Genomic DNA, 19,924 nt, shown 5'->3' with positions numbered 1-19,924 from the left:
ATATATCATTCTATTATTTTAGATATGTTTGACTGATATTATTCATTTATGAGATGGTCCATATTCTTTGACATTGTGTTATAGTGTGCAATATTTTTCTAATTTCTTTTTTATGTACAACTAAACTTTTTAAATTTAAAATAAATTATTCAAATTACTCACTATCTCAAAGGAAATTATCATGATAATAAAAACTCATAACAAAATTACTTTTGAATATTAATCGAATAATTGATAGGCATATTCCAATGCATAGACAAGATTTTGTTTTGATCTAAATACAAATCCTCACTTCCAAAATAATTACTAAATACTAACTCAAACAAAAATCAAACCAAAGTTATTAGAGGGAGAGAGATTACTTGTGATGGGAACTAAAAAGTACAACACCTAAACGTATTCACCCAAAATAGAGTTATAAAAAACACAATGATTCATTAACCTTAAGTGGAGTTGAAAGAAAGAATAAAAAACCGAGAGAGAGAGAGAGAGAGAGAGAGAGAGAGAGAGAGAGAGAGAGAGAGAGAGAGAGAGAGAGAGAGAGAGAGAGAGAGAGAGAGAGAGAGAATAAAAAATTTATAGAAATAAAAAATTTATAGAAAATAAGATTAGAATAAAAAGAATAAAAATAAAAGATATATTAATAAACACTAAATTATCTAAGTCATGTTATATAATAAAATAATATTATATTCTTATATGTTATCTCTATAATGCAATAGGATAACATCTATGAAATCAACGAAAACAAGAAAAAAAAAATTAAAAACACAAAATTAAATGACATCAACCCAAAGTAGAATTCTAAAGAACACAAAAATTAATCAACGTAAAGTAGAGATGCAAGATAAGAGAAATCCACCAAAAATGTATTTTAAAAAAAAAAATTGAGAGAGAGACAGAGAGGAGGAGAAAAATAACCTTTTTCTATGCAAAAATTATTCATAGAATGAGAGAGAGAATTGCAAATTTATAGTAAGAGGATAGAAATAAAAAAAAAAATCAAAAGTAAAGGAAGATAAAGGAATAGAGGAAAAATGATATAAAGTTAGATAGTAGTGGAGAGATGAAAAGGTAATAGAGAAATTCTCTCATACAATTTTCTCTTCACTTTTCTCTCCCTCATTTTCTATCTCCTAACTTTCTCTTTCAACCAAACACACTAGGTACCAAACAGATTCAAATTTGACACACTAGCAAGAGAGAAATACTTTGACCAAAACAAATAACACGTCACAACACCTTACAAAAGGATCTCCCCTATGCCTATTGCAACACCCGATACAAGTAAGGTATAAGCTTATATATATGTCTTCAAAGTCGGCTAGGTTAAAAGGTTTCAGAGCACCAAATTCCTCTAAAACACATTAAGCATTAGCTATCAACTATCAAGGAGGGTTCCAATTTGTGTAACCCAACTAAGGTGTATGTGTTGCACCTTTATTTTATTCAAGTCATCAACTTCTTCTAATTTTTTGGAAAATACTTAGATAATCCCAGAGTAGTACTCCTGAACTATCTAAGTATTGCCCTGTTTTTTTCTGAATCATTATTCATGAAACAAGAGTTTCTTTCTTTCTTTTTTATTTTATTTTTATTTTGTAGAGTTTCCGCTAATGCTTCCTAGGTCCCCTAGCCCTGGCATGTATCACTTGTTACGTGAATTAAACGAGGAACAAGTAGTGGATACTATATTTTGATAAACAATAAGCAGTGGAAACATGCCCATGAAAATACTTCTTTTTTCGATAATTAATTAATGGGTTTTACTAACGTATGTCTTTAAGGCATACAAATGTGAGACTATCTGCGCATTTCCTCTATTTTTTTGCTGAATCATGATTCATGGAACAAGAGTTTTTTTTTTTTTTTGGGATAGAATTTCCACTAGTGCTTCCTAGGTCCTCGCATGTATAACGTGTTACGAGAATTAAACAAGGAACAAGAAGTAGTGGAAAGTGTTTTTTAATTATTCATAATAAAAAAATTTATTTTTTGATGAACAAGAAGTAGTGGAAAGTGTTTTTTTAATTATTTATAATAAAAAAAAAACTATTTTTTGATGAACAAGAAGCAGTGGAAACGTGTACAAGAAGAGACTTTTTTTTCGATAATTTATTTAATCAACCATGAAAATAAATTGGCAATGCAATTAGTTCGCCCACGTTGAAAGGCAATTTTCTCAAAAGTGAACTATAGCAATGATAATATATATTGGCCAATTCAAATAGAAGATGATTGCTACTGAAGGCTAAACTAGAGACCAGGCAGTGTTACCTTTTAGTTTTTAGAAAAGGTAAATCAAAGGCCCAAACTTTTGTATATAATTTCTCAAAGTTCTCTTCTTCTAATATGATTGGGTAATTGACTAATTGTATGGGCAATGGAACCATGAAGTGGTGGAAACATAACCACAACCACAAAAAGAGGGCAACTGAGCAATGTAATAGTAATAATTAGTTTAAAATTTTCCAAAAGTAACTTTCCAAAAGTTAAAGCAAGAGGATAGACATAACTTTTCCAAAATTGAATTGAAGCCAATTGGATTAAACAGCGTGAAGACATGTAAGTCCAAATCCTAAAGGACTATCCTTGCTTATATAAGAGTGAAAAACATATAGTTAATTTAGACATAAGTTATGGCGTCCTCTTTGTATCATTTAAAATTTGTGTACTTGCTTTCTTTTCTCTCAACATTTCATCTTTCGTTTTCATCTATGCAGCCTCTCTGCCTTGGTCATGAAAGGTCTTACTTGTTGCAGTTTAAGGAAAGCTTTGTCAACAAGAAGTCCGCTTCTTCTGAACCGTGGGCTTATCCCAAGGTTGCATCCTGGACATCAGAAGGAAACAACAATGACTGTTGCTCATGGGATGGGGTAGAGTGTGATGAGTTCACGGGCCATGTGATTGGCCTTGACCTCAATAGTAGCTGTCTCTACGGTTCTATTAACTCCTCCAGCAGCCTTTTCCATCTTGTTCATCTTCAAAGGCTTAATCTTGCTGACAATCATTTTAAATACTCTCAAATCCCATCCACCGTTTCCAATCTATCTAAACTAACTCATCTTGATCTCTCTTCTTCTGCATTTGCTAGTCAAATCCCATTAGAAGTTTCACAATTGTCCCAATTGTCATCCCTCAATCTAAGTGGAAATGCTTATTTAGAACTCAAGAAGCCTAGTTTGAGAAGTCTAATTGAAAATTTAACTTTCCTAGAAAAACTTGATTTGAGAGAGGTGGAAATAATCTCCATGGTGCCTAATATCTTGGCAAATTTGTCTTTTCTAACCTCACTCAGACTTCGTGACTGCAGATTGTATGGGGAATTTCCAGTTGGCATCTTCAAGCTTCCGAATTTGCGAGTTCTTGATATGCAGCAGAATGAAGGTCTCACCGGCCATTTGCCTGACTTTCAATCGAGCAGCACCCTCGAGATAATGAATCTCGCAAAAACAAATTTCTCAGGTAAGCTACCTGCTTCAATCGGAAACCTTGGGTCTCTGACTACAATTTTAATATGGGGTTGCAACTTCTATGGGTTAATTCCATCTTCACTTGGCAACCTCACGCGTCTAAATTCTCTGGATCTTTCATATAACACCTATAAGGGACGCATTCCATCTTCCTTTGGAAACCTTGCACAACTTTCTTCTCTTTACCTTACCAGTAATGAATTCACTAGCCCAATTCCATCTGTGCTTGCAAATCTGACACAACTAACTGCCTTGAATCTTGGTGACAACAAGTTTGTAGGCCAGATTCCAAGCTCGATCTTTAACCTTACAAATCTAGAATTTCTTAGTCTTTCCGATAACTACTTTAGTGGCACTGTGGAGTTTGACAAGTTTGTAAAGCTCAAAAAGTTAACTACATTGTATCTATCTAACAATCAAATATCATTACTTGAAAGTGAAGCCAGTGCCAATAGAACCCATCAAAAATTTGTAGGTATAGGATTATCTCGATGCAACTTGAGTAAGTTCCCGAATTTCCTAGCAAACCAAAATGAATTGGAGTTGCTAAACCTACAAGGCAACAATATTCATGGTCAAGTACCAGAATGGGTTTGGAACATGAGTAAAGAAAGTCTAAAGTCTATCAACCTTTTTGACAACTTTCTTACGGGCCTTGGTCAACATCCCATTCTTCTTCCATGGACCAATCTGGCCATTTTAGACCTTTCGTCTAACAATATCCAAGGATCACTTCCAATTCCATCACCTTCCACTTTGCAATACCACGCATCACACAATTCATTCATTGGAAACATTTCTGAGTTGATTTGTAACCTGAGTTCTCTTCAGGTCCTTGAGTTGTCAGAGAACAACTTAAGTGGTCCACTTCCTCAATGCTTGCACAGTTTTGGTGATTCTTTGGTCGTATTGGATATCCGAAGGAACAAATTCGAAGGAAGCATCCCACAAACTTGGGCATGTTAGAAATACAGAATAATTGTATTGTATTTCATCAATAAAAGAATATACATCACTGCCTTTATATAGGAGGCATATGTGTGCAGTACAAGTACAAGTGTGCTATACAAGTAACCTAATTGGGCCTAAAGCCCATAACACAATACACGTTAACAGGGCAAATGGAAGCAAATTAATGATAATTGACTTCAGCCAAAACAAATTCCAAGGGTGCTTACCAAGATCTTTGGCTAAGTGTATAGCATTGAAGGCTCTTGATCTCAGCAATAACCAATTCAATGATACTTTCCCCTCTTGGTTAGGAAACCTTTCAAATTTGAAGATTCTCATTTTGCGGTCCAACAAATTTTATGGACCAATAAAGATTCATAGTGTGAGTTATGAGTTACAAATCATTGATCTCTCATACAATAGTTTTACCGGAATGTTGCCAGTAGAATTATTTCAAAATTCGAATTCTTCAAGATTTGATCGTGCATACCACTTATCATATATTCAAGTATACTCATCTTTTAAAGCGAACCTCATTTATCAGATTTTTGAATTTCAGTATGAGTATGATTTCTCAATGATGATGACAAACAAAGGAGTGGACACAATTTATAGGAAGGTCCAGGAAATTTTCACAGCCTTTGATTTCTCTAGTAATAGATTTACAGGAGACATTCCAGAATCAATCGGAAATATAAAAGGGCTTCATTTGCTCAATTTTTCCAATAACATGCTCATTGGCTGCATCCCACCAACATTAGGAAACCTTGCAGAGTTGGAATCATTGGACCTTTCTCAAAACAAGCTCACAGGTGAGATCCCACAACAGCTAATCCAACTTACTTTCTTGGAATCCTTCAATGTTTCTCATAATGATCTTGTGGGGCTTATTCCACAAGGAAAACAATTTAATACATTTCAAAACAGTTCATTTGAAGGAAATTCAAAATTGTGTGGAAATCCGTTGTCAAAGAAATGTAAGAATTATGAGGTTTTACCACCTTTACCCTCAACCTCAAAAAAAAGCCATGACTCGGGGTCTCCACTTCAATTTGGTTGGAGAATTGTTATGATTGGGTATGGATTTGGACTACTTGTTGGGGTGACTATTGGGCATATTGTGATTGCAAGGAATCATGATTGCTTAATGAAGACTTTCGGAGTGAGGCAACCGGTACCAGGAAGAAAGGTTTGAGGGAGGAGACATTAGAAATTGAATTTTATATATATATATATATATATATATATATATTTTTTTTTTGCTTAGGTTTGTTGGTGTGTAATGTAATGTAATATATATATATATATATATATATATATATATTTTTTTTTTTTGCTTAGGTTTGTGGGTGTATGATTTAACGTGCTTCTACCTTTTTCTTTATTGTTTTGATGTATGTTGGATTGGGTAGCATTAATGTATTATATGTAAAAAGTAATAGTAACTTCAGTTATTTATGAATATGAGTAAGGCATTTAACTTTATTAAAAGGTCAAAAAATAGTTGGATCTGTGCTCACATTCAAAACTTTTAACCTTGTTGTAAGAGGGGAAAAATAACAAAAAAAAAGAGAAGGAGAGTTTGTAAAATCGAAGAGGACTGCATATGCAAAATAAAATTTGTATAAAGTAAAGCAAACAATCCAAACTTTCTGACTAAAATTAATCCAAAAGGGTTAAATATACATAAAATCAAATCTGTAATTCATTATGACATCTTAAATTACATGACATGTGAATCCTCAATTTTTTAGCTAAATTAACCGACAAAAAAAAAAAAAAAAAAAACTCCATTTTTTAAAGTTTAGTTATTTATGTTTTTTTTATAAACATATATTAACCCCAATACTCTATTATTATTCCAATTAAATATTATTAAATATTTTTTTATTCATGTCGGTCATCACCCAAGTTCTAACACACCTTTTATGATGTTAAATTATCAAGGTTGTTCAACTCATGGAAATAAAATAATCATAATCGCCTACAAGAATGTAGAGTAGTAGACAACCTTGATAATCTATTATGCTCATCCTGCATTTCAATGAGCTAAACTAAATACGACTCCTCCTCTCAAAGCAACCATCACCCTATAGCTTGTAACCATTTATTGTACCACCAAAAAAAGAAAAAAGAAAAAAAGAGTATATCTTAAAGCATAGAAACAAAATAGTTGAGTTTTTATCAATTAATTCACTTAGCAAAGTATAATATATAACACGCTGAAGACAACTTCCTTCAGAGCCTAGCGTGAGTGTCCCAACATTCTTTTTTATCTTTTGCGGTGTTGGTAAGATTTAACATATTATAAGCTAGAATTTACAAACTTAATGATTAGTATATCGTTTAACAAAAAAGAAAAGAGAAAAAGCAAGACTACATGGTCCTTTGCCATGCTAACATCGAGTAAGAAGCCCTGCGAATTGACTTAGAATTAAAATTCTAGTTTCATATTATTTATTTATTTTTGGGCTTGTTAAAGAGAGATTTCAAAATATATATTTTTTAAATATTTATTATCTGGTTTAGAAATCCTAACAAAACAACCTAAATCCCACCCTACACCCACTCCATGGGGCTCGAACAACGAATGCAAGCCCATGGATGCCCCCAGGCCCTTATGGCAAGGGGAGATACCAATTTGCCCAATATGGGCGGTGATTTCAAAGTAGTTATTCATTAGTCTTTTTTTTTTTTTTTTTTTTTTTTGCTGAATAAAAAGGGGGGCGGGAGCGACCATATGTGACTTATCCCCCAGGGCGTGACCTAATAGGAGCACCCCCCGCTAGGGAATGTTGGATTGAGCCATAGCTACTGTGACCGGGACGCCACAGATCTCACCCTAGCACTCCAAGAGAGCCAGAGTACCAATTTGCCCAATATGGGCGGTGATTTCAAAGTAGTTATTCATTAGTCTTTTTTTTTTTTTTTTTTTTTTTTTTTTGCTGAATAAAAAGGGGGGCGGGGGCGACCATATGTGACTTATCCCCCAGGGCGTGACCTAATAGGGGCACCCCCCGCTAGGGAATGTTGGATTGAGCCATAGTTACTGTGACCGGGACGCCACAGATCTCACCCTAGCACCCCAAGAGAGCCAGAGTGTGGGGCGCATTGCATGCCATAAATCCCCCCCCCCACATGGTACCCGCCACGACTCGAACATGGGACCATGAGCATGCACGTGGGATCCCACACCGCTGGGCCACCCCTCCTGGGGCGTTATTCATTAGTCTTTTAGTGCAACTAACCCCAAATTATTTTATAATTGAAAAAGATCTATTTATTTGTCTCATACTATTACTATTTAGAGTGGCAAATACTTATAACAAAGTCATGGTTAGCCCCATTCATGATTTTGAGATGTAAATGGTATAGAATTAAGAATGTCACAAAATTTCAAATCTTATTTTATATATATTTATATATATAAACAACAACAAAAAAATACCCTAAAAAATTGAAAATTTGTGGTCCAAAGGCCAACACAGCTACGAGGATTGCCTTTTTCATTGTGCCTAAGGCCCCAAGAGGTCTAGTCTAGATAGGCGTCAATTATTAAGAGTGAGTTTGGTTCAGTTTTTTCAAACTATGCTTTTTGAAAAAGTGGTTGTTTTAAAAAGTGTGGTATTATGTTAAACATTAGAAAAAAAAAAAAAAAGTGTTTGGAAAAAATGGTCAAAAAGTTTTTTTTTATTTTTAGTTGAGTATTTGGTTAACACTTATAAAAGAGACGGTTTAAGTTGTAAATTACCAAAAATGATTATATATATAAAGAGAATTCTTTGTTTTAATTACCTTAATAATAATGATAATAATAATTTTATTATTATTATTATTAATGACTTCTCAATAGTAAATGACTCTTTTAATTTTTCTTACAATATTATCTTATTTATTCCGAATTTGGTAAGGATAGGTATAAAACTCATATTTTACACTATACAATAAGCGATTGTCACATCAATTTTTTTTACTTAAAACTCAATACATCTTACCACACATAATAACATCCCAATAAACTTCTAGTTAAGTTAGATTATCAAATGGGTATTAGAATTGATTGAGTGTAGTTGTATATATTTTTAAATATGTAATATGATGATGTGGTATGTTTGGACTGGAGGGGTAAAACTTGGGTTTTACACCACATCCTTAGTGAATTTAATCTTTATTTTGGTTGTATAAATCTTTGCAATAAGTTTTTATGAATATTTAAAATTTTCTTTTTGTAATTATTATACTCAAATTATTAATGGTAACGACTCTTTTCAAATTATTTTTTTCCCTTAATGTTATAGACACAACATTTTCACTAAAAGTTCACAATAAATTTATGTGATAAGTTGTTAATGGTAGATAAAAAGATAATAATGTCAGTAGTGGGTTCAAATGAGAATTAATAACAACTTGCTACATAAACGTTATTATGAAATTGTTATGAAAAATATTGTGTCAATAGCACTATTTTTTTTTTCAAAAGAAAAATAGCATTAATTTAAAAAGTTTGGGAATACAATAAAATTTTATAATATTTTTACAATACTTTTTGTTTTTAGTTGTGGTCAATCTTAGTCTAATATTTTATTAATTTATTTAATTTTCTTTTGACATATGAAAGATTTGACACCTCAGTTGTTATAAATATTTTGTGATAATTTTGTGTGTGTGCTAGCACAACTATAATTTTTATTTTTGTAAATTTCAACTGATGATGAGACACATATCCCACTCAAACTACCCTTTTTTTTTCCTCATCCACCTCCATCCACCAATATGTCTCTTCTTCGGTTCTTCTTCTTCATCTAACAAACAAGAAGAAGAAGAAAGAGATATATTAACATAAAAAAAAAAAATGATAGAAGAAGAAGCCCCCGTAGTGGTAGAAGAAGAAGCCCGCAGAAGTCTATTTGGATTTATGGGTTTTTTTTTTTTTTTTTTGATGAACGGGATTTATGGGTTTATGTTGGAATTGAAAATTGCATATTTGATTTAGTTTGCAGTATTTCTAGTTGGTTAGAATTTGGCGGGAATCTGAAAATGAAAAGAAAGAAGACCACTACTACTGGCACATTGGGATTCTTCTTTTGGACCTTTTATTTGACAAGGAAGGAACATAAGAGTGTAGATAAATTCTTCTCCGAGACGGTGTGTGTGTATATATATATATTTATTTATTGGATATCTGGGTAAAATTGGGATTTTATAATAAAAACAACAGTAGTTTAGGAATAATACTTAAAATGACAACAATAACGTTACAAAACATATTGCGTTTTCGCATTGCAGCTGCAGGGTCCAATACGAAAACGCAATAAATTGCTTTTTGGGCCCAAAAACACAGCATCCAAAAGTCTTATCAAACACCAAAAAAACGTAGTTTGAAAATGCAATGGTGACTTTTTGCCCCAAAAAGCTGAACCAAACGGGTACTAAGACAATTTTTGATCTTTTGCTGGGTTGGGCCTTTTGAAATTTCAATCTCACTCTCAATGACCGTTAGCTAGGCCCAAAAAAAACAAAGCTTAACCCATGGGCTTACTAAAACATAAATGTCGGTTGTATAGAACCCAGACCTCAACCTTGAACTTTACGTATTTACCCCTGGATGTATTCCCCGCCAAAAAAAGAGAGGGAGAGGGAGAGAAATACTGTTATTTATCAGTATCATTGAATGGCGCCCACATCAGCTTCTGCGGCGGATTCACCAACTCAATCTACACCTGATACCATCGAAAACAATCTCCAGGTACGCTCTCCGATCTCAATATATTTAAACAATCAAAAATTGAACGAATGAGATTCAATCAGATTTTCGTTTAAATGAATATACGATATTTTTCTCGCATATTCTAATCAACCAAACAAGGGATAAGCTCTCTCTTTTTATTTTATCACTTTTGTTTAAAGCAAATGGAGCGCTAATATAATTTTTCACCACAGCCATTCTTTGTTCTTCACAAAGCATCGTCCCAAAAATCCGAGAAAAGGTCAGCTGGAACAAGGAAAACCCAAAGGTGAATTGATCTGTCTCCATCACCTACTAAGAAGACTGAGAAATCCGAAGAATGCGATGAACAACATCGCTTCGAGCTCTTGCGTATGGAAGCTTTCGAGCTTGTTTGGTCGAAAATTGACTCCACTATCAAGGTTTCGGAATTTTGAACCTAAAATTTCAATTTTTAGAGCATTAGATTAAGGAATTTGTAAGCTAACATTTTAATGTTTTTGAGAAATGAAGAGTTCAACTTTAATGTGCTTGATATGACAAATTATTTGGGTTTTTTTTTTTTAACAAAAAATTTCAATACCCCCCCTCAACCCCCACGCGCACACATATATATGACCAGCGTTTCTTTCTTTTTGTTGGTAGAGTTTCCCCTAGTGCTTCCTAAGCCCCTAGCCCTGGCATGTATAACGTGTTACGTGAATTAAACGGGGAATAAGAAGTAGTGGAAATGTGCCCACGAAGAGACTTCTTTTCCAATTATTAATTAATGAGTTTTATTAATATATGCCCTTAGGGCATACAAATGTGGGACCCACCTCCTTTGTGAAAGCTAAGAGCAGTGCTTTGAGACTATCTAAAAATTTCAATTTTTTTTTTAAAACTAAATCATGATTCATGTAAAAAGAGTTTTTTTTTTTTTTTAATTTTATTTTTTTATTTATAGAGTTTTCGCTAGAGCTTGCTAGGCCCCCTAGCCTTGGCATGTATAACTTGTTACGTGAATTAAACGAGAGAACAAGAAATGGTGGAAACGTACCCATGAAAAGACTTTTTTTTCAATAATTAATTAATAGGTTTTACTAATGTGCTTTTAGGGCATACAAGTATGGGTCATACCCCCTTTGTGAGAGTTAGGAGTAGTGCTTCAGGACTATCTAAGAATTGCCTTTTTTTTTTTTTTTTTTTGAATCATAATTCATGACACACGAGTTTCTTTCTTCTTCTTTTTTTTGTAGACTTCCTACTAGTGCTTCCTAGGCCTCCCAACCTTGACATGTATAAGCGTATAACGTGTTACGTGAATTAAAGGGGGAAACAAGAAGTAGTTGAAATTGTTTTTTGATGAACAATAAATAGTGAAAACGTGCCCACAAAGAGACTTCTTTTTTCAATAATTAATTATTGAATTTTACTAACGTATGGCCTTAGGGCATACAAGTGTGGGGCCTACCCTTTTTGTGAAAGCTTGGAACAAAATTTTGGGACTATCTAAAAATTACCATATGGAGTTTAATTTTGAGTCAAATATCTTGAATTTTTTCCACAATTTTGATGCCAAATGTGGTGATCACAATAATAGCACTCATCTACATAGTCAAAATCAACTTATTATCTTTCCATCAATCTTAATAAAATATTTATTATTATCCCTTTTTTTTATTAGAAAGGTTGTCATCTTTATTAAATGGACAAAAACAACACTTAAACATGTTTCCCTCCTCTTTGGTCGGGGACGGAACAATTTACTAAATATAATCATTTTAAAAATATTTTCTAAATTATCACTATATTAAAATTACTGGATAAGATTTGTAATTCTTACAATAAAAAATTAGACTCAATGTGAGTTGGGTGCCTTACATCCAATCAAATTGCAGTCTTTTTTGAAAACTTATCTACATTTTTTTAGTGATGAGACAAGGTAGGGAACAACAATATATATTTTGCCTACTTTTATCATGATAAATACAAAACAATACTCTTATTTTATGTGGAATGGCACTCTATCCCAAACTTGAAGGGAAAAAACACTCTCCTCTCTTGAAATTTGAGGAAATTAAACACTCTCACCTTTTTGTTTATATCAGTAATGAAATATTCTAAATTTTTATAGAAATCTCTTTACGAGAGTTTAACCATAGTTAGTAAAAAAAGTAACTGATAAATTTAGAATAAAAACGCAAAATTTATCTAGAACCAAAACACTTGCAATGACAAATCTCTGCATAACTCATTGAAAAAAAAAAGAATTCACACTTGATATTTTAAAATACACTTTAATTAAAAATTTAAAATAATGAATTTCAATTATAAAATAAAATAATTTTGGAAACTTGTAAGGGCAGGTTTAGTAAACAAAATTTTTAAGATTAATTTAACAAAATTTGGTTAATCAGATGTCAAAAGAGGAAAGTGTTTTTTTCTTTCAAGTTTGGAGTGGAGTATCATTTCCCTAAATCTCAAGGGGAGCTTGTTTTTTAATTAGCCACTCAAAAGCTTGATGCAATTAAAAGAATTCTTACTCTACATCTTTGAGTCATATGTCTTCTTTTAGTTATGGTAAGTGAATAAATAAAATCATATATCATATATTATCATAAATATTAAAGTCGAAAAGCAATTAAAATACTAATCAAGTTCAAAATAGCTTCTAATTGTAGTTTAATTTTACATCACGTGTCCAATTTAATTTTTTTAATTTTGTGTCAAGCATGAAAGCTAAGGGGACTACAATATTCACACACACCCAACCATTGCTTTGTGTTGGGGACTACAATAATAACACACATTCAACCATTGATTTGAGATTTTTTTTTTAATTTTTTAATTTTAAATATGTATAATCTTTTTTTTTTGAAACTGAACCATTCATATATTGATCAAATTAACAAGCATCCCAGTACAAAGCATCTAAAGCAGGTGGAGGTGATTCCTCCATCCAAATAATGTCCTCAATTACATTTCTAGCATGTCTGGCCACAGAGTGAGCCACACTATTTGCATCCCGGTGTACACAGGTAAAGTGCACAGAATGTAACCCAGAAACCAAGCAGTGAATGTCCGCGTACAAGTGTCCTAATCGAGACAGCCTTGGCCATGATCCAGCTATGTTCTTCATTACAGACGCATTATCACCTTCAATTACCAATTCTGTGAACCCCGAGTCAATAGCCAGCTCCAGTGCTTTGCGACACGCCAGAACCTCTGCTTCCTCGCTATCCACGACTTGAGGACCTTTAGCTGACAATGACACCATGACCTCCCCACAATCATTTCGAATTACAGCCCCAACACCCGACGCATTGATGTCGTTAAACACCGCTGCATCAAAGTTTAGTTTGAAGAGGCTTCGAATTGGTGGAGACCACCTCTGTTGGTTCCTAGTAGTTGGTGGTGGAAGAGATAACTGAACTTGCACCTGTCTAAATTCCTCCATAAAATCTCTGGCTCGTTGCTCCAGTTTTGATGGATCCTGCATTATGCCACCATGGGTAATCACGTTGCGCTGGGACCAAATTAGCCACATCTGCACCAGAAATAGTTCAAAGACTTCCACAGATAGCTTGCTCATCAATTCCTCAAATAGTTGTATGAGATCAGCTTGGCCATTCCCATGCTTCTGTAACTCTCTTGAGCACCCAGCCCACACACCCTTCGCAACACTGCATTCCCATAAGGTGTGGAACACGGATTCATTCTCTCTTTGACAGAGCTCACAGGTACCATCAGTTACAATATGTCGACGGGCTAGGTTCTCACAGGTAGGGAGAATATCATGCAAAGCCCGCCATGCGAAAACCTTTATTTTCTTAGGCACATGTACCTTCCATAGGCTCCTCCATACAGCACCTTCATTCATTACCGTAGAGCACTCACCTTCATCCTTCTCTTCCCTCATAAGTTGTCTGGCTGTCTGATACCCTGACTTAACTGAATACTCCCCATTTTTGTTGTAAAGCCAGAAAAGAACATCCTCACCATGGCTGTGACTCAATGGAATGCGCAAAATAGCCGCTGCATCTTCTCTGTGGAAACTCCTTTCAATTTTTTGGCGGTCCCATACACGGCAGGTCCAATCAATTAGCTCATCAACCCTCCATTCCCACTCCTCCACCATAGGTGGATGAAGCACTCTGTTAGTAGGATGGTTGGGAAGCCATTTGTCTTTTAAAACTCTTATTGCAGACCCGTTCCCCACCCTCCAACAGCAGCCTTGCTTTAAAATGGGTTGAGCCGCAAGCATACTTTTCCACACATATGAACTATTTGGCACATCCCCTGCATCCAGGAAGCTACACCTAGGGAAGTATTTGGCCTTGAAGCATTTGTGAACTAGTGACTCCTCATGTTGTAGCAACCGCCATCCTTGCTTTGCTAACATTGCAAGATTAAAGTTCCGGATATCCCGGAATCCCATCCCTCCTCGTTTCTTTGGTTTAGACAAAAAACTCCAACTCTTCCAATGTATTTTTCTTTCATTGCCCACTTGACCCCACCAAAAGTTTGCACACATTGAGTTAAGCTCGTCACATAGCTTCACCGGTAATTGGAACACACTCATTGTATATGTTGGAATTGATTGAGCCACCACTTTAATAAGTACCTCCTTCCCCGCTCTTGACAACATTTTTCCTTTCCACCCTTGCAATTTTTTCCACACCCTATCTTTTAGAAAAGAGAAGGTTTGATATTTTGAGCGACCAATTAGAGTAGGCAGCCCCAAATATGTCTCAAACTTATCCACCTCCTTTACCCCCAAGCAATTTGTTATCCACTCCTTATGATCAGCCCCCATATTGGTACTAAAGTAAATGGATGACTTCTCAAGGTTTATACATTGTCCGGACGCCGTGGCATATAATTGCAACATCTCCTTAACCACTTTCACTTCCTCTCTACTGGCTTGACAAAAGACCAAGGAGTCATCCGCAAAGAGTAAGTGCGAGATGCGAGGAGCACTCCTACATATGGACACTCCATGTATCTGCCCCTCCCCTTCCACTCTTGCCATTAAGGATGTGAGGCCTTCTGCACATAAAAGAAACAAATAAGGAGATAATGGGTCTCCTTGTCGGAGCCCCCTAGAAGGAGTAATGTCACCATAAGCTTTCCCATTGATACAAACTGAAAAATGATGGAGTAGAGACACAACACATCACCCGATTAATCCAAATTTCAGGAAAACCCAACTTCACCATTATACCTCGAAGAAAGTCCCACTCAACTCTATCGTAGGCCTTACTAATGTCCAATTTCAAAGCAAGAGATCCTTTTTTACCCTTTCTTCGACAATGCATAGCATGTAAAGTTTCATAGGCAACCAATACATTATCTGTAATGAGACGACCAGGAACAAAGGCGCTTTAGGAAGGAGCAATCAACTGTGGGAGAATTAGCTTCAGCCTATTTGCAAGGACCTTAGAGATAATTTTATAGATGACATTACATAGGCTTATTGGCCTATAATCAGACATTTTCTCCGGTGATTTTATTTTAGGAATAAGGACTATATGAGTGTAGTTAAGATCAGGTTCCATATATCCCGTATTCAAAAATTCTAAAACTGCATTAACCACATTGTCACCCACAATATGCCAAAATTTTTGATAAAATAGAGCATTCATACTGTCGGGTCCTGGAGCCTTTGTTGGTCCCATCTAGAACAATGCCGCTTTTATTTCTTCTGCACTATAATCCCCGGTTAGAATTGTCTGCATATCATTAGTCACCTTGTGTGGGACCGCAGCGATGCAATCATCCAGTCTATCACATGTACCTGACTTGAACATATTCTCAAAATACTTGATGGCCACATCTGCAATATCCTCTACCTCCTCTAGCCAAATATTATCTTGGTTCCGGATCCCTTGAATAAAATTTCTACGCCGCCTCTGTGATGCTTTGGAGTGGAAATACTTGGTGTTTCTATCCCCATGTCTCAACCATGAAATACGAGACCTCTGTACCCAATAGATCTCTTGTTTAAGTAAAAGCTCATCTAACTCCTTGCTGACCAAGACAAAATCAACTTTTGTTTCTTCTGTCAATTCAGACTTAGTAAGTGATTCCACTTGTTTCTGTAAAACTTTAATCCTTTCCGTATCCGGATATGTTTTAGCCACCCCCCATGCTTGCAAGTCAACCCCACACCTTGCAATTTTTCCTTTTACATCACCAAGAGCCGAGAGAGCTTCTCCATTCGAAATCCACGACTCACGGACCACATCTTCACACTCGGCCCAAAGCAACCATGCTTCATGAGGTAGGATGGTAGCATGAGAATTTATTATTTATGTTGCCTCTTAGGTACATTGGAATAAGTCGTTGATCAAAATTTTGACTATTGTTGTTGGCCATTGAAAACAAGATCATTTAATCTCTCGAAATTTGACAAATAATTTTTAAAATTATTGTGTAAATACTAAACTAAAATGATTTATTTATTAGTTTATTTAGTATGAAAATGATTTTTTTACTCATGATTGCTATTTCTAATATAACACGCCAAATTTAGCTCCACTAATAAATTTCTCAATAGTTTTTTTTTTTTTTTTTCCCTAATAGCTTCTAACTTTTTGAGCTTTTGGTACCTCAAATGATGTCTTCATGAGTTAGAAGTCTTACTAAACCAAAAGTAATTAAGATTGATAAATAATAATAGATTTATTTTTTTAAAAATTATTAAATTTATTTTTAAATACATTTATAAATATGTATGGGTTACAAGTTTTTTTTTTTTTGGGCGAGATTTTCAACCTATGGCTTCTGCTCTTGTTGATAGATCATTATCATTAGATCAAGACACTAATTGGTTTTTGGTGTAGGCAAGGATTGAATCCCAGATCTTTTATTCAACCATTAGAGATTTTACTAGTTGAGCTAATTAGAACTATGAGCTACAAGTTAGTATCAAATAATAGGAAAATTTATGTTCTCAAATCTAAGTTTGCAACAAGCATGCAAAACAAAAGAGAGCCAAAAAAAAAAAATCCACAACGCAAACACATATTCTTTATTAAAAAAAAAAAAAAAAAAAAAAACAAATAACAAGCTCAAAATTATCTCAATTCGTAAGGGAGAGTAAGGCTTTGTTTGGTTGGGATGAAAAAAATTAATTTGTGTTTGATTGGGTGATGGAAAAGTGAAGCAATGAAACATTATTGGCAAAAATACCCTTTTGGTCCCTACATTTTAGGCTCACAATCAATTTGGTCCCTATAGTTTGGTTGCAGTCCAGTCAATTTGATTCCTATTCTTTTCAACTTACAGTTAATTTGGTTCCTAAATCCCCACATGACAAATAAGATACTAGCATGTTTAAATTTTAGTAGTCACAGTAGCGGGTTAGATGGCCAAAAAAGAGCCTCATCACCTTAAAAAAAAATCATTTTCTTTACCAAATTTTTTTCTTTTAATTTTCTTACAATTTCTTTAAGCATTTTGAATTGGGTTCGGTTATGGGTTCCAGTTAGCTCAGTTGATAAAGTTTTTGATTGTTGAATAAGAGATCTGGAGTTCAATCCCCGCCTACACAAAAAACTAATTGATGTCTTGGTCTGATAATAAATAGAGCAATCATCAAAGAATTTTAACAATGTATCTCATCTATATATATAACCGAAATCTCTGAAACTCTCACAATTTTCCACATCAGCACAATATTTAAATAAAATTATCATTTTATCAACAATGATAATTTTTAAAATTATTTTTTTAAAACAAACTTAACAAAGAGTGAAACTCTATCTCTCTAACAAGTCTAACTCGAACTCATACTCAAACAATGGTAATTTATCTCTAAATTTGCGAGGTTTCATTTACGAATTAATTTACTTTCTTAAAATTTACAAACCGATTTCTTTTTAAAGGAGAAAACACCCAATTGTAAACACTCGATAGTTCTCAAACTATTTGTAGCCGGGTCCTTTCTTTTAGAAACCCTATGTTATTTTGTTTTTTCTTTCAAGGAGATTGCCTCTATGTCATAATAGCACCATAGAAACCTACGGAGAACATCTCATGGGCGGACACATCGTCGAAGATGCTAAGAAGTCTAAGATGGTTACAGTAGGTTTGGGTGAAGGTAGTTCTCTTCACGTAAAGCGATAAGCTAATATAACAAATAGGTTTGTGGCAAACTTTTTTTTTTTTTTTTTTTTTTTAAAGTTTAGACCCGTTAAAATTTAAAACTTATTACTTCATGGGTTAATGTATTTTTCTTTTTCTTATATTTCTCTTTTGAATAGTCATATATTTTTTGAATTGTTTCAATAGCTTATTCTTTAATTATATATCTTTTTTAGCTTTTTGGAAGTTTTAACATCTGAATTTATGTTAGTTTTTACAATATTTGAACATTTTTAGTAGATTTCAATAATTATACCATGCATTATTCGTTTGAAGGTAATCAATTTTTCTTTTATATTTCTCTATTGCGTAATCATATACATTTTGTTTGTTTCAAAAATTTATAGGAAGTAAATCTTATGATTCTTTAATATTTTTTGGCATTTCAAAAGTTTTAACATTTGAATTATTCTTTTGATGATAACACATCTTTCTTATACTTCTCTGTTGTGTAATCACACACACACACACACACACACACACACACACACATATATATATTATCTATAATTTGTAAGCTCTGAATCTTTATATTCCTTTCAATGGTTATAACCATGGATTATTCTTTTGAATATAACTCATTTTTCTCTTATATTGGCTTCTTCATCAAATTGTAACACAAATTGAAGTCATACAAGAACAAATCATGCAATGGAGTAGTTTTTTAATCAATTTAAGATTTTATTAAATTATTTTAGTCTATCTCACAAATAGGTAGGTTCCCGTGTATAGCACGGGTTAGCGACTAGTTTTATATTAAATAGAAGCTATCACATCACCCGCTAGCCAATTAAAACTCAATGCCAGCTCATTAAAGTTCAAGCAAAAACTAATGCTTTACTGTTGCTTTTTAAATCTAACACATAGGTTCGTCCTAAAAAAAAATAAAAAAAATAAAAAATACCAACACATCGTAGCATCTGTCCTCGCAAAAATAAATTGGACAACGCTTGAGATCTATCCTCAATTCTTCATCAATGTCTTCTTTTTTTTTTTCTTTCTTTCTTCTTATTTCAAAGAAACTAAATAAGAACTCCAAAAAGGAACCACACCCTTTCGTTCCGTTCTTTATCTATGAATCTTTACAAATAATGTTTGGTTCCCAAAGGCCAAAACCCAGCCTCGAAAGCTCTAAAACCACAAAAAATACCTTGGATTCTAACTTTTCCTTTATTTAATAATAATAAAAAGACAAAATGTGATTATATCAATGAATGTTTTTCTATTCTTTTTGAGTTTCCTTGAAGAAGGAAGAAAAGAGATTGACGAAGATGAGTCATTTTTCAAAAAATATTTTCTATAAAACTATTTCATTTTCTTATATTTAGTAGCAACCTTAAATTAGTTGAAAAATAATTTTCTACTTTCCCTTATTTAGCTTGTTGTGAGAGAGAGTTGTTTTCTAAAAAAAATATTAGTAAAAAATTCTAAAAATAAGTCATATTTTTTTATGTTGATTAAAATAATTTTTTTTAACTTATTTTTTCTGATATTACCAAACACTGAAAAATACAAAAAATTATCTTGTGTTCTTATGTTTGGTACCCTAATAGACCCCATAACGTAATACTTAACTTATTAAAAGGATGTAAGCCAAACCTGACAGAATTTCATTTTAAGGACTCGTTCATTGTTGTTCTTGAAT

General features: G+C 33.6%; 3 protein-coding genes across 4 annotated transcripts in view; all 3 read left to right on the top strand.

Moving 5' to 3' along the window:
• Nucleotides 1–2,717: 2,717 nt before the first annotated feature.
• Nucleotides 2,718–4,439, top strand: LOC126700841 (receptor-like protein 7). The gene has a single exon (XM_050399021.1). It carries the CDS (start codon nucleotides 2,718–2,720, stop codon nucleotides 4,437–4,439), a length of 1,722 nt encoding a protein of 573 aa, XP_050254978.1.
• A 169-nt stretch (nucleotides 4,440–4,608) lies between these two features.
• Nucleotides 4,609–5,619, top strand: LOC126700840 (putative receptor like protein 25). Its single transcript, XM_050399020.1, has one exon. It carries the CDS (start codon nucleotides 4,609–4,611, stop codon nucleotides 5,617–5,619), a length of 1,011 nt encoding a protein of 336 aa, XP_050254977.1.
• A 4,748-nt stretch (nucleotides 5,620–10,367) lies between these two features.
• Nucleotides 10,368–19,924, top strand: part of LOC126699503 (origin of replication complex subunit 3) — a 64,004-nt gene continuing 54,447 nt past the window's right edge. The window contains exon 1 of one of the 2 annotated variants that reach the window (XM_050397362.1): nucleotides 10,368–10,411. Coding sequence is in view for 1 of the 2 variants with exons in the window: in XM_050397361.1 (XP_050253318.1) it covers nucleotides 10,524–10,571 (48 nt within the window). In the remaining variant the exon portion in view is untranslated. Of the gene's footprint in view, nucleotides 10,572–19,924 lie in introns of both variants that reach the window. The other variant, XM_050397361.1, reaches the window with a different exon arrangement.

Source organism: Quercus robur, chromosome 9 (assembly GCF_932294415.1).
Source record: "Quercus robur chromosome 9, dhQueRobu3.1, whole genome shotgun sequence".
Classification (NCBI taxonomy): domain Eukaryota; kingdom Viridiplantae; phylum Streptophyta; class Magnoliopsida; order Fagales; family Fagaceae; genus Quercus; species Quercus robur.
The sequence above is the reverse complement of the archived record's forward strand: the minus strand, read 5'-3'. Positions and strand labels throughout refer to the sequence as shown.

Excerpts from the sequence above, each read along its gene's own strand:
- LOC126700841 (XM_050399021.1), top strand. The coding sequence starts at position 2,718 with ATGCAGCCTCTCTGCCTTGGTCATGAAAGGTCTTACTTGTTGCAGTTT.
- LOC126700840 (XM_050399020.1), top strand. The coding sequence starts at position 4,609 with ATGATAATTGACTTCAGCCAAAACAAATTCCAAGGGTGCTTACCAAGA.